The 12,470-nt window shown below is 44.4% G+C and overlaps 3 protein-coding genes across 3 annotated transcripts; 2 read left to right on the top strand and 1 right to left on the bottom strand.

Moving 5' to 3' along the window:
- Positions 1-1,731: 1,731 nt before the first annotated feature.
- Positions 1,732-4,463, top strand: LOC117642353 (trichohyalin). Its single transcript, XM_034380437.1, has 9 exons — positions 1,732-1,986; positions 2,082-2,276; positions 2,356-2,540; positions 2,612-2,732; positions 2,806-2,976; positions 3,044-3,165; positions 3,233-3,476; positions 3,552-3,725; positions 3,803-4,463. The coding sequence occupies exons 1-9, from the start codon at positions 1,732-1,734 to the stop codon at positions 3,989-3,991; spliced, it is 1,656 nt and encodes a 551-aa protein (XP_034236328.1). The 3' UTR covers positions 3,992-4,463.
- Positions 4,091-5,347, bottom strand: LOC117642354 (small nuclear ribonucleoprotein Sm D3). Its single transcript, XM_034380439.1, has 2 exons — positions 4,881-5,347; positions 4,091-4,523 (listed from the first exon to the last, which is right to left on the bottom strand). The coding sequence occupies exons 1-2, from the start codon at positions 5,197-5,199 to the stop codon at positions 4,399-4,401; spliced, it is 444 nt and encodes a 147-aa protein (XP_034236330.1). The 5' UTR covers positions 5,200-5,347; the 3' UTR covers positions 4,091-4,398.
- A 110-nt stretch (positions 5,348-5,457) lies between these two features.
- Positions 5,458-11,360, top strand: LOC117642352 (protein HIRA). Its single transcript, XM_034380436.1, has 17 exons — positions 5,458-5,621; positions 6,238-6,300; positions 6,388-6,498; positions 6,584-6,682; positions 6,768-6,950; positions 7,079-7,683; positions 7,765-8,042; positions 8,120-8,259; positions 8,343-8,406; positions 8,499-8,781; positions 8,865-9,042; positions 9,135-9,401; positions 9,486-9,591; positions 9,713-9,835; positions 9,911-10,083; positions 10,158-10,252; positions 10,337-11,360. The coding sequence occupies exons 1-17, from the start codon at positions 5,582-5,584 to the stop codon at positions 10,457-10,459; spliced, it is 2,931 nt and encodes a 976-aa protein (XP_034236327.1). The 5' UTR covers positions 5,458-5,581; the 3' UTR covers positions 10,460-11,360.
- Positions 11,361-12,470: the final 1,110 nt, after the last annotated feature.

Below are 12,470 nucleotides of genomic sequence, written 5' to 3'. Positions count from 1 at the left end.
GGCCGCCCCTGCAGAACGCGGGATAGGCCACCCAACCTACGTCCACTGCCGTCCGTCCTCCAAGATTCTATAGGACGGCGGCAAAGTCAGTGTGTCCCACACCAAGCGAGGCATTGCCACCGTCATTTCCCCCTGCTGACTCCGCATGGGTGCGAGAGAGACAGGACGACGAAGAGCACTGCAAGCCCTCCTCCTATTCGTTTCGTAAGACGCGGCCGGCGTGACGTCACCGATCACAACCACTACTTCCCGCACCAAAACAAACCGCCAATTAATCTAGCCTCGCGTGCGGTATCGCATCGCCCGGACAGCCGGGCAGCCGCGCAGCCCAAATCCACGTAAGCCGGAATACACGGGACGGGACGCTGGGCGGGCCAGGCACTGGAAGTTGGAATTTTCTCGTCAGCCTCCTCGATTTGACACGCAACCTGACCCCATCGCATCGCGCCGCCGGCACCGCCACTGGCACGGCGCAGGCATGGCGCCCCGCCCCGCCCCCGGCAGCACCGAACAGCAGAAGCCCGTCATTTTCTCGTCTCGGGAAAGGAAATTAAAAAGACGTTCACTTTCACTACTCGCGCCGGCAAAGCTTCTATTATTTTAGTTTTTCCTCTATTTTTTTAGCGAATAGGGAGGATAAGTGCTCGGCCTCTGTGTCGGAGCTCAGCATCCTGTCTGACATTTTATTGTCCTGTTTTTAGGTTGTTTTTGTGCCAAGTGACTGCTTTGGTAATTTTCGCGCGGTTCACCCTGAATTAATGTTTCCGTGGCCAGTCGGCCAGCCGGGCCGTCAAGGTTAGGGGCGGCAGAGGGGCCTTCTCATTTATCGCCAGCGCGTTTTATGATCTCATTATTTAAATGGCTTCACACTCTGTTGTCCGACATGGAAAAACGCTCCGCGGCGCGACAGTGTCGCGACACCCGGCGAGGCGAGGCGCTTCCCTGCGTGCCGTCTTTGTTTTGTCTTTTTCTTGCAGTGTGTTGTCGTCGCTGTCCATTAGCGGCAGCTTCGCTGGCGTCGCTGTCACGGGAAGAGACGCGATGCGTTTTGACCGCGCGGTTGCAATCACTCGCCCTTGGATTGACGCCTCCACTTCGACCGGGAAGCGGTAACGGAAAGAGAGAGAGAGAAGTACGATCCGTCATCCAGACAGTTGTGGGACACCTTCCAGGCGGAGTGGTGCGGGCAATGCGGGTGCTACGGTTCAAGTCGCTGGAAACAACAGGGCAGCACTCATTTCGCACTCGTGGGCCGTCCCATTCCCGTTTCGGTGCGAGAGAGACAGAGCGAGGAGACCGGCCGCGGGACGGAGAGTGCCTGGCAGTCTGGCCGTCCGCAGCCAAGCGTGCGGCTGAGTCGAATGGGCTGCCTGCCCGCCAGGCGCCTAGGTGGCCGTCAGCCCGCGGTTGGCAACCCTTTCGGCACTGCTAGTCGCCTCGACAGAAGCGTCCTGCGTCTCAACCCCGCGACCCAACAGGCCCTACAGCTACATCCCTTCTTTACCGTGGCCAGGACGGCCAGGAGGGTGGTGGTTACGCGGTTACCAGGCAACCGAACCGCCGAACCGTCGGCAGGGCAGCCTTCCCTCGCGGCGCGTGGCCGTGCGGGGTGCGGGGCGGTGCGGGGCGGTGCTGGCGGCCACGGCACGCACCTAGCAACACAACCAGCAGCGCATGCAGCGCATGCAGCTGCAGCACGTCGTGGACGTCGTGAAGTGCCCCGGCCTCGCCATGAGCGTCATCCCCCGCGTGCAGCATGTCTCGCTGGCCGTGCCGGCCGGGCCAGTCCAGCAGGGCCAGGGCGGCCAGGGCAAGACCCGGGTCATCAAGGCCATCGTCATGCCCCGCCAGGAGCTGGACAGGATCAAGGCGCACTCGCAATGGCTGGCCGAGCAGGCGCGCGACGCCCAGCAGCGCGCCGCGCAGGTCAGGAGCATGAAGGAGGCCTCGGAGGGCCTCGTCCGCAACTGGAAGAACACGGTGCTGGTGAGCTGCCTCTGGTTTTGGGACATGGCTGTTTAGTTTCGCATCTTTTTTAAGTCCACTACTTCAATTTTTTCCAACTCCAAACCCATGTGAAGAATAAGCAACGAGAGCGCTTGGAACGGCGGCAGAGACGCATTCAAGACGAGGAGGACCGCAAAAATTCCATTTATCAGGCATCACTGAGGGAGGCAGCTGAGGAGAGGAAGAAGAAAATTGAGGATGTCCGCAGGATGCTTCTGTTTGAGAAAGATGACATCCATCAAGTTAATAGTGCCTTTGTGTTCTCTGAGGCAAGCAGATCTAAATTTAATTGTGATCCATAAGTACCATTTATCTCGGATCTTTAACCACCAATTACTTGCTGGGCAGGTATTGCATGAACGTTCAAAGCAAGTTGAATTTAATGATTATCTGAAACAAGTAGAGGAGAAAGCAAAGCAAGCCAAGGCGGACCAAATCAAGCGAGATGTAGAGGTATACCATGACGAAGAAGAGAAAAGGAAAGAACGAGAACACGCAGCTAAAATGGAGAGAAAAGCAGAGAATATTAAAATGTAAGGGACATTGTTTTCCTGAACCAATCATGAACCTGAGAACTGTCATATGCAATTTAGTAATTTTTTAGGATGAAGGAGAAAGCAGAGAGAGAGGCTTTTCTTCTGGCAGGGGAAAAAGCGTATGAGAAGCAAGACCTTGTAGAAATGGCAAAAGAAATAAAGCAGGTCGAAGAAAACATACAGAGAGAGGTAACTAGAATTTAAGGCATAATTTGACTGTTCTGACATAAGCCAAAATTTAACTATTTAATTCTCTCTGAAGATTCAGAGAAAAAAGGCTCATGTAAAGAAAGACGCTTTGGAGAGCATGGAAATGAGTAAAGAGAAAGTAAAAATGCAAAAACAAGAGGATGAAGATGAAGAGAAAGTCATACAAATATATCTAAGAGTGAAGCAAAGGATGGAATGCTTAAGAAAGAAGAGAGAAATAGAGGTACCGTATTCAATTATAAATCCTCCAATTCATTTTTACACATCTAATAAATAATGTTCTTCTACAGGCAAGGCAAGCCAAGCATGAGCATCAAGAGAAGATACGTGCTGTCATAGCAGAAAGCCTCAAAGAGAAAGAAGATGACATAGATGGAATGATAGCCAAAGCTTTGAAAGAGAGAGATGAAAGGTAAAAGAAAACAAATTGAAGTGTCTTGAAGGCTGTTCTTTTCAAAACATTATTTCTCAAATTACAGGGAGGCAGCAATACTTCAAAAGAAGAAAGACTATGAGGCCAGATTATTAAAAGAAAGAAAAGATTACCATGCTGAGGTAGAGGTTCAAAAGAAGAAAGAAGCAGCAGAGGACAAAGAATTAAGGCAATGGATCTTAATGCAAGGTCTTAAAAGAAATGAAATAGACAAAATGCATGAAATTAAGAGGAAAGAATCAGAATGGGCAACGAAAATGGCTGTGCGAGATGGCTACAACAAGCAGATAGTGAGTTTCACATTTCAGCAGTTATAAATACAGTCTTCTCTTTGTTTTTAACAAAATTTTTGTTGTATTCTGTAGGAGGAGCACAGAGAGATTAAGAATAAGCATTGTATTCAAGATCACCAAAGATATCAAAAGCTTGTGAGTCTGATGGAAAAAGAGGACGCAGATTTCTTTGATTATGCAAATGAAGTCATGAATGAATGTAAAGTTGGAGGACGCCCACTATACCCCATACAGAAAACAATACATGTAAGGATTCTATTGATGTTTGAGTGTAATGATAACGTTCTTACAAGACAAATTCTACCAAACTTTGGCTGTTCCAGGAATATCGTAAAAAGCATGGCATAATAAATCGTGAGAAATATGAAAAGTGGGCTAAGGAAATGGCAGAACAAGAGAGACGATACAGAGAAGAGGATGAAGATTATAATAGGCAACTGTCTATAATAGATGAACCAACACCTACATGCAAACCACTGTTCCCTCCACTGTTGAAGAAATGTCCACTGTAACATTTGAATACTCAAGGCAAAGTTTATACTATGCAATTCAACTTGACAGTACTTTGTAATACAAACTATTTCAATTGAGGAGATGAAAAGCGGACAATATTTGTTTCAATAGGTTTATTATGTTTGCTTAACAAACATGACAGCAGCAGAATTAAAATAAGTCTAATAGGAAATCAATTATGAAATTGCAGAGATACTTGGGCTCTGAATGTCACACGTTGGTTTGATAAGAAACACGAACTGAACAGAATTGTTTGGATGATCAAGTCATTCATTGACAGTCACTACAAAATTAAAGTCACTTGGAATCTTGCACATCACTGAGACTGCACCTCGCCACCACATCTTGGATCTTCTTTGGAACATGCTATTCCAATTATGTACATAACACGGGGTGACAGCAGAAATTACTGGCGGTCTCCACCTCCAGAGCGGCCTCCACGGCTGCCACCAGCACCACCACCTCCGCTTCTCCAGCCACCATCCCGGCCTCCGGGCCCTCCTCTTGATCCTCGGCCCCGTCCTCTAGCAGCTGCGAGACAGAAGCAAACAAGTTGACATTAAAGGTAGAATGGACGTTGCGTCTACGATTTATTGATCAAGGCCAAACAACTTTGACAAGTGAGACAGGAAGTTGGATAGGATTTGCACTCTCAGAAGAGCGCCATTACAGAACATGAGGACAAACAAAAAAGCAGCACATCTGGCACAAGTCAAGAAACATTGAAAGAAAACTTAACATTGGGGCTTAATGGCGGGATTAAGCGGGAGTGATAGGTTATGTAGTTGTAAATAAAGTTGGACAAGAGCCAGTCAGGGGCGAAGCAAAACCACAATCACCCGAATGTAAAATAAGTTGATACATCATGTTTAACAAAAGGTAACTCACCTTGAGCGCGGAGAATAGCTGATTTTCCTCTACCGGCGCCACCGGCGCCTCCAGACTTGCCTTGTCGTTTGAACATAGGTGCATTTTTCAACATATCTGGTAAGATGAGAAACCGAATTTTCGAGCCTCGGATATAAACATTTTCCAATTGGGCTACTCTGCCGTCACGGTACGTGACCATTACACCCGTCATTTGACAGTTCATATTATCTTCAGCTTCTATGAGCTTGCCCCGGTAGACTTCGCCGGTGTTGGCTTCACATGTAATAATATGGCCTTCTGCTTCGTGTAAGACCTTGATGGGTACTCCAATAGACATCTTGAGGCTGTTTTCACAAACTTCACTTAAAAATGTTGCCTCGCTGTTCTGCAAGTGCGAGGATTACGGCGGATAAAATCGGGAACAAATACAGGCTCTTCCTGCAAACTCTGAACGATCACAATTCGTTTGATGTTGTTGTTTGTTGTGCTTTGGCGTTTGTTTTTTTTATGTTCTTCTTGGATACGCGGCCAAAGGACCTACGAGTCCTTCTTGTCCAGGATTTGTCAAACAGGGAGTTGATTTTAGTGGCTTGAGGCGGCGGTGGTTATTTGTGGCGGGGCGCGGGGCGCGTAGTCTGGTTAACTACTTTCAGTATTTGTACATTTTTGTCCACATTAATTTGTTTTCATGAAAGCCGCCTTATTATTTCCGCCCCGTTATGAAGCTATTAAAACCCAAGTGGGTCACTCATGAAAATGGTGAGTCGGCCTGCATTTTAATCATGTTGTTACTCACTCGATCCCATTGTCGGCGTTTGTCTTGCTAGGTTAAAAGGGTTGTAAACATCAATCCATTCACACAATTTACAGCGTTAAATTTCCGTTCGACGTTTAATATGTTTCGTTTTTAACGTCTCTGTGGTCCTCTGTTAATCTGTTAAGAGTTTTTGATGACTCTGTCCTTGTACACTTGCTTCCGAGAGAGGTGTGACAGTTTCAGTTATCCAATTGTAATCTTTACACTTTACCCTTTTCCCTCGTGTGAACTACCTTTACTGGTTACAAGTTATAGACAAGTACGGCAGGTTGTTCATACCCTGTCGTTTAATTTTTCTCATTCGTTCTTTTCATTGGCCTTGCTAAACCTAGTCCTGGTGCACTTATTAGGGAAGTACACCTACTCAGGTCTTTCAGGAGGAGGTCACTGACTGTCATGTAAAGTTAGTGTCTGTAATTTGTGTTCAAGACCTTAATTAATATGCTAATAATATTCCCCCACAACCATAGAATTCTTGGTCACTTCCTTCAACAGTTTCGACAAGTCTTTTCAATGTTTCTTGGATACTGTGTTCTGATGCTGTTTGGTTTGTTCCAGATTCACCTATATTTTCAATCGACATCCACCCTGATGGCTCAAGATTTGCAACCGGTGGTCAAGGTAAATTTGAATGATTTCTTATTCCTTTGAATACTTGTGTATATTGAGGAAAAAGTCTCAATAACTTTAAACTGAAATGCTTTTCAGGTGCGGATTCTGGAAAGGTTGTCATATGGAACATGGCACCAATTGTTGATAAAAAAGCAGAGTCTGATGAAAATATTCCTAAAATGTTGTGTCAAATGGACAACCATGAAGGTAATCTTAATATATTCCTGTAATTAATTTACTTCTAATGTCATGAGAAAACTTTTGGTGTTTAATGCTTTTAATCCTGTCCTAGCCTGTGTCAACTGTGTTCGTTGGAGCCATTCTGGCCGTTTTCTGGCCTCTGGGGGTGACGATAAATTAATTATGGTTTGGAAAATTAATCAGTATTCTGGTAAGTGCACAGATATGCACAGATTTGTCAAATTTATCCTCTCCAAAGCTCTCATTAATTATTATATCAATTTTTGTTATTTTAGGTGTTAACACAGTATTTGGGACTGGTGGGGGCACTGTGAATGTTGAGTCTTGGCGCTGTTCTGCAACTTTAAGAGGTCATGATGGTGATGTCCTTGATTTAGCATGGTCGACTCATGATGCTTGGTTAGCTTCTTGTTCTGTAGATAACACTGTAATTGTATGGAATGCTCTTAAATTACCAGGTAATAATTGAAATTTTTAAAATATAGAATTTGTCTAACAATCATGAAAGGAGAACACACTGTTATTTTCTGTTTTGTTAAAAAATTATGATAATTTTGTACAAACCATGTGTTTTTTTGCCTTGCAGAAACTATAGCAGTTCTGAAAGGTCATACAGGACTTGTGAAAGGAGTTACTTGGGACCCAGTGGGTAAATACCTAGCTTCACAGTCTGATGATCGCACATTAAGAGTGTGGAGAACTGTTGACTGGAAAGAAGAACAAGTCATTAAAGATCCATTTGAGAAGTGTGCAGGTAGCACTCATGTTTTAAGATTAAATTGGTCTCCTGATGGGGAGTTTCTTGTCTCGGCGCATGCCATGAATGGACCAGGTCCAGCTGCACAAATAATTCAAAGGGATGGCTGGTCTTATGAAATGGATTTTGTTGGTCACAGAAAACCAGTGACTTGTGTACGGTTCAACAGTGTGTTGTTCAGGAGAGCTTCCAAAAAGGCTTCTTCGTATTCTTGCTGCTGTGCAATTGGTTCCCGTGATCAATCTATCTCAATTTGGATGACAACAAAGCAGAGGCCACTTGTTGTAATCCGAGAACTATTTTTAAATTCTGTTCTTGATTCATCTTGGAGTAGTACAGGCCATCAGTTGATGGCGTGCTCATGGGATGGCACTGTAGCATACATAGAATTTACTGAAGATGAATTAGGGAAAGCTTTAACTAAAGAAGAGAAGGTAATGACTCATTTGATTTTACTACAAATATCCTATTTGACTTGACAACTTGACAATTTTTCTATTACTCATGACCTACAGATATCTATCCAAGAAAAAAAGTATGGAAAATCATTGCTGTCACAAAAAGACACATATGTTTCAAGAGTTGTTGAAACTCCCGCTCTGTTACAAAAGCAAGACCAATCTGCTTTAAAACTGGATGGTATTGTAAATAGCGGTTCAGTCACAAATTTTGAAGACAGGAAGACTTCCTCTACACCTGTCAAGGGTCCCATCAACAAACAGATCGAGACTCGCACATCAGACGGACGAAGAAGAATAACACCTATGTTCATACCCTCTGCACCTGACCGAGGGTAAGTGCATTTATTTGTTGTTGTACTAGTTTGATGGAAGTATTTTGTTTGTAATTTGGTCTTATCAATAATTGCAGAGATATGCCACAACCATTTAGTGCCAATTCTTCCTCACAACCGACTTTTAGTTCAGCAGAAAGTAAAAGTCAGATTGTTGTGGAAAAGCGAGAAGATGTTGTGAAGCCAAATGTAGCTGTAAAATCTCCACCTAAAGAGGGTGTGTATAGTGATTTAACCACTGTAAAATCTTGTTGTCCATCTGTTTTGCATTTTTAATCATATCCCCAACATTTTTTCTAGGATCTACTTCTGCTACCCCAATTGTTAATGGTCATGCTAGCCCTCCAGTTGAAAACACGTCTGAGTGAGTCAAATATTCTGTACTACTTCTTATTTTGTGAATTTGTTGGCCTGCCATTGTAACATCTGAGAAAATCTTGTCTAAATTCCTTGTAGGAAACCATCATCCACACCTTTTGCTCCTGTCTCGTTTGGTGGCAAACGCCGTGCAGAGAAAGAAAAAGATAAGGAAAAGCAAGCTACTTCACAAACAACTTCACAAGCTCAACCATCTCAACCACCTCAGCCCAAGAGAGCTAGATTCTGTCTGGACAGGCCTCCTGTCCTCTCCCTCCCACCTCCTCACAACGCCCAGGATTCAGGGCCCCTCACGGGCCGAGCTGATGGGCCTGGCATTGTTCTCCCTGCTCTCAAGAGTGCATCAAATTTAGCTGTCCAAGTAATTATCAACAGTCCAGCTGTCTTTCTCATGAATGTTCTCAATTTTTGCTGTTATACATGAATATCATTTATCTGTTTCAGGTGGAGAACACTAAAATTCGGAGAGATGCCCACTGGGTCCAGGTGGAAAATGGTTTTTCTCTTACATCAAGTGGTCCATTATCTAGATTAAAAATTGTTCGTAGTCCTATTATGCCATCAGATATTGTTAATTCACTGGCTAACTCAAAGGAGGTTACCATGTGGGAAACAGTTTTCGGTATGTGTTTACGCTGCATTTTATTCTTTGCCAAAACTTGGTTTGGAACCTTTATAAGTTTCTTGTTGCTCATTGTCATATTTTTTATGTAGGTTCTCCGGTTATTGGTGTTGTGGCAAATATGAACATAGTCTGTGTGGCGTTGGAGGATGCCACTATTCAGATTCTGGATTTTAAAACTGGGTCACGCCGCACCCCACCTTTGGTCCTCTCTGCTCCCGCTAGCAGATTATCCTTAAATGTGAACTCTTTCTTTATGGTTGTAACAGCATGCGGACACATGAGTATTTGGGATCTCATCAAGTGCCGCAAAGTTATTTTAAATGAAAGTCTTTTACCCATCATGAATGGGTTATCAGGTTTGAATTGTTCCTTATTCCACCTCCTGCTGTATTCCTGACCATTCTTCACAGTTTTCTACAATGTAATGACTTTTATTTCAGGCTCACAAGTAACATTGCTCAGCTGCTCCTTATCAGAAAGTAATATTCCATTAGTGTCTTTGTCTACTGGGAAAGCATTTACTTATTCAGATGATATGGGCTGCTGGTGAGTTCTTTGTCATTGATTTTTTTAAAATGTTTTTGGAGTTTTTTTTTTATTTTTTCTTCCAGAGTTAGAAACCTTTAGAGCTCCAGTGTTTTTCTCTCACAGTTTCATTTTTCTACAGGCTGCAAGTTGGCAACAGTCGTAATCCTGTCAGTAAGAATTCAGTACACCAATCATTCTTGGGCAACCCTGTATCTAATGGCACAGCCTTGCCACTGGCATGCTTACAAGCTGACATTCGAAGGTATTAGTTTTGATTGATTGAGGATGTTTCTGTCTTTCATCTGTACAACACTAATTTCTCTTATGTATTTGGCAGTTGTGGTAAAAGCAGTACCCTCGGGGTCGCCAGCAGCAGCAACGCCGCTTTGGTCAGCCAGCCATGCTCATTGGCCTTTTTGGATGAGCAGCTAGTGTCCTGCATAGCAACTTCATCCCCGCGGGAATATCAGTATTGGCTGCTCACAACAGTCCGCTATCTAGTCCACACTGGTAAGATGAACAACCCTAATTTCTCTGATGTGCACTTTAGAAGGTTGTTGACTAATTTCTATTTCATTTCTCAGGTTTAGAGGAGAGATTACGATTAATTTGTGATGATCTTTTGGGACCAATTCACAAAGGAGTGGGTAAATCTAACTCATGGGAAAGCTCTGTAATGGTAAGTCCTACTAAGATCTTTAATCTTCCTTCTCTGCCTGTGTTCTACTATTAAGTTTTCATTCTTTACTGCCTTTTTTAATAGGGTATATCCAAACACAAGATGCTCAAGGATATTTTGGATGTTGTTTCAACAAATTTACGGTGGCAACGCTTATGGACAGAATACACGGATCAATTGAAGTCACTTGAAGAATTGCAGAGATGAAATAAATTACCTTACAATAGTGCGGTAATATTTTGTAATAATCAATAACTAATGTAATAATGTGGCATGTTTTAAAAAGTAACATGCCTTGTCTGAAAAACCTATAAGACTTCCACTTTACTTCAGGAATATAATATCCTATGAAGTGAGTTAAGTTAAGTCAGTTTCCTACTCTCTGAGAAATGTGATAGCTTTGCGTGTTTGTTTGTGCCTTTTTGAGCATTTTATTACTTGTATATTATTTTAAGTTTTTATCTGTAAATGTAAATTTTTCTGTTGTACATTGTGTCAAACTATTGTATTCAAACTTACATCATCTGTTTGCATGTAAGAGAGAGACTGTATTGTGGTCTGGCCTTGAAACCAAAGTTGTCTGTCTGAAATCTTATAAGCCTGATCATGTTAATTGTTGAAACTTGTGTACATGTGGATATAGTGCCACACCCAGTAAGAGGTTTGTAAATGATTGGGTTATAGATTAAATTGAACTCTTTGTTGAAGAGCTATATTTGAATTGTGTTTAAAATTTTGTAATTATGTTGTGGGCATTGCAAATCTACACCTTTTTACGCTTACATTTTTTTATGACACTTTTGTACAAACTATATTAAAAATATCTTCAGAACCCAACCAGTTTCAAACATTTTGCATAGTGAGACATTGTAGCATATGAACCCTGAGGCCTGTACATGAATGAAAATGTGATATGTGATAGCTCATTAATTTATTAATTACTGCCTTTTTTTCTCCCCATTTTGTTTGTTTTTGAGTTGATCTCAACATTTTGGTATGTGCAACCCTTGAAATTCTATGAGTAAGTTTATTGGGTATTTTATACATCTTAGTGCTCAATTATTTTGATTCTTTGTACTATTCCCACAAATTAAACATTTGAATAATATTTCTTCTCCTTCAATGACCCTCCATCCAAACACACGGCGGTGGAACTGAGGTTGACATCGCTGGAAAGTCCTACAGAAGTACGTTCAGACAAGCAATATAATTCAGTTTACAAAAAAAAAAAAAGAAAAAAAAAAAGAAACAGCTAAGAACAAAAAGTCACTTTTGAAAGTTAAGTGACCAAACTTGAAAAAGGTGACGAGGGAATGCCCACTCATCCCGAATGAAGGCGCCGCTCCGCCACCAACCGCGAAACTCGAAAGGCATGCAGATCAAAACGAAGCCAAGCCGCGAAGAACAAACGATTCTAATGACGGCGCGCTCTGCGCTTTCGATCCACTCCACTTCCACTCGGGCGGCCGGTGCGGCCGGTGCGATGTGGACTCGGACTTATCTCGAGCTAATCTCCCTGATTCTTCCGCGGCGCCCGGCGGCGCCGATTGCCGCCGCGATGCCGCACCCGCAATCGGTTCGTGAACCTGCGGGCTGCCTCTCTTCGTCGCTCTGTCTCTCTCGCACCTCTACTGGACGCCTCACGAGTGCGAGAGGGACAGCGACGAAAACGACTCTCGGAATCAGTCTGCTTGCGGGCTGGCGCCCTTGCTGGCGCCGGCGTCCGGGCTGATTCCGAACAGTGCTCCGTCCGTCGCTCTGTCTCCCTCGCACCTCAGGCTGCCTTAGGCTCGTCGGAAGCGCCCAGTTCGGGTGCGAGAGAGACAGAGCGACGAAAGCACTTGTTCAGCATCAGCGGTGCCGCCGTCGCCTCCCCTCCCCGACCACGTTTATCAAATCCACTGCCGATGTCCTGCTTCCGCGAGATGGAGGACGATGGACGCAGGATCCAGGACGACGGCGGCGCCAGGGCGCAGCCAGGGCGCCCGTAGTAGTACACCGGTGTTGTTGTGGACTCGGACCGGCCGGCCGCGCGAGGAAGGAGGGGGCGCGCTTTGGGGAGGGGAGCCCCCGCCGTCGCGCGCCGCGCCGCCCCGCCAGAGCAGCCAGCCAAGCCTTAGTTAGTTGTGGTCGAGCAGCCACGAGGAGAGGATCTCCTTCGCGCCGCGCCTCGCGCGGTCGGTCTTTCCATTGTCGTCGCGAGTTGCCGTACGTCAGC

The sequence above is a fragment of the Thrips palmi genome, unplaced genomic scaffold (genome assembly GCF_012932325.1).
Source record: "Thrips palmi isolate BJ-2018 unplaced genomic scaffold, TpBJ-2018v1 HiC_scaffold_16, whole genome shotgun sequence".
In the NCBI taxonomy this organism is placed as follows: domain Eukaryota; kingdom Metazoa; phylum Arthropoda; class Insecta; order Thysanoptera; family Thripidae; genus Thrips; species Thrips palmi.
This window is presented reverse-complemented; position numbering and strand designations above follow the sequence as displayed.

What these genes read in the sequence shown, in the direction of transcription:
- LOC117642354 (XM_034380439.1), bottom strand. Translation starts at nt 5,199, where the DNA reads ATGTCTATTGGAGTACCCATCAAGGTCTTACACGAAGCAGAAGGCCAT. An exon ending in AGCTATTCTCCGCGCTCAAG is followed by an intron (nt 4,524 to 4,880) that starts GTGAGTTACCTT and finishes TCTGTCTCGCAG; the next exon opens with CTGCTAGAGGACGGGGCCGA.
- LOC117642352 (XM_034380436.1), top strand. Translation starts at nt 5,582, where the DNA reads ATGAAGCTATTAAAACCCAAGTGGGTCACTCATGAAAATG. An exon ending in GTGGGTCACTCATGAAAATG is followed by an intron (nt 5,622 to 6,237) that starts GTGAGTCGGCCT and finishes GGTTTGTTCCAG; the next exon opens with ATTCACCTATATTTTCAATC. An exon ending in CATGGGAAAGCTCTGTAATG is followed by an intron (nt 10,253 to 10,336) that starts GTAAGTCCTACT and finishes CTTTTTTAATAG; the next exon opens with GGTATATCCAAACACAAGAT.
- LOC117642353 (XM_034380437.1), top strand. Translation starts at nt 1,732, where the DNA reads ATGAGCGTCATCCCCCGCGTGCAGCATGTCTCGCTGGCCGTGCCGGCC. An exon ending in GAAAGAAGAGAGAAATAGAG is followed by an intron (nt 2,977 to 3,043) that starts GTACCGTATTCA and finishes GTTCTTCTACAG; the next exon opens with GCAAGGCAAGCCAAGCATGA. An exon ending in TTGAAAGAGAGAGATGAAAG is followed by an intron (nt 3,166 to 3,232) that starts GTAAAAGAAAAC and finishes CTCAAATTACAG; the next exon opens with GGAGGCAGCAATACTTCAAA.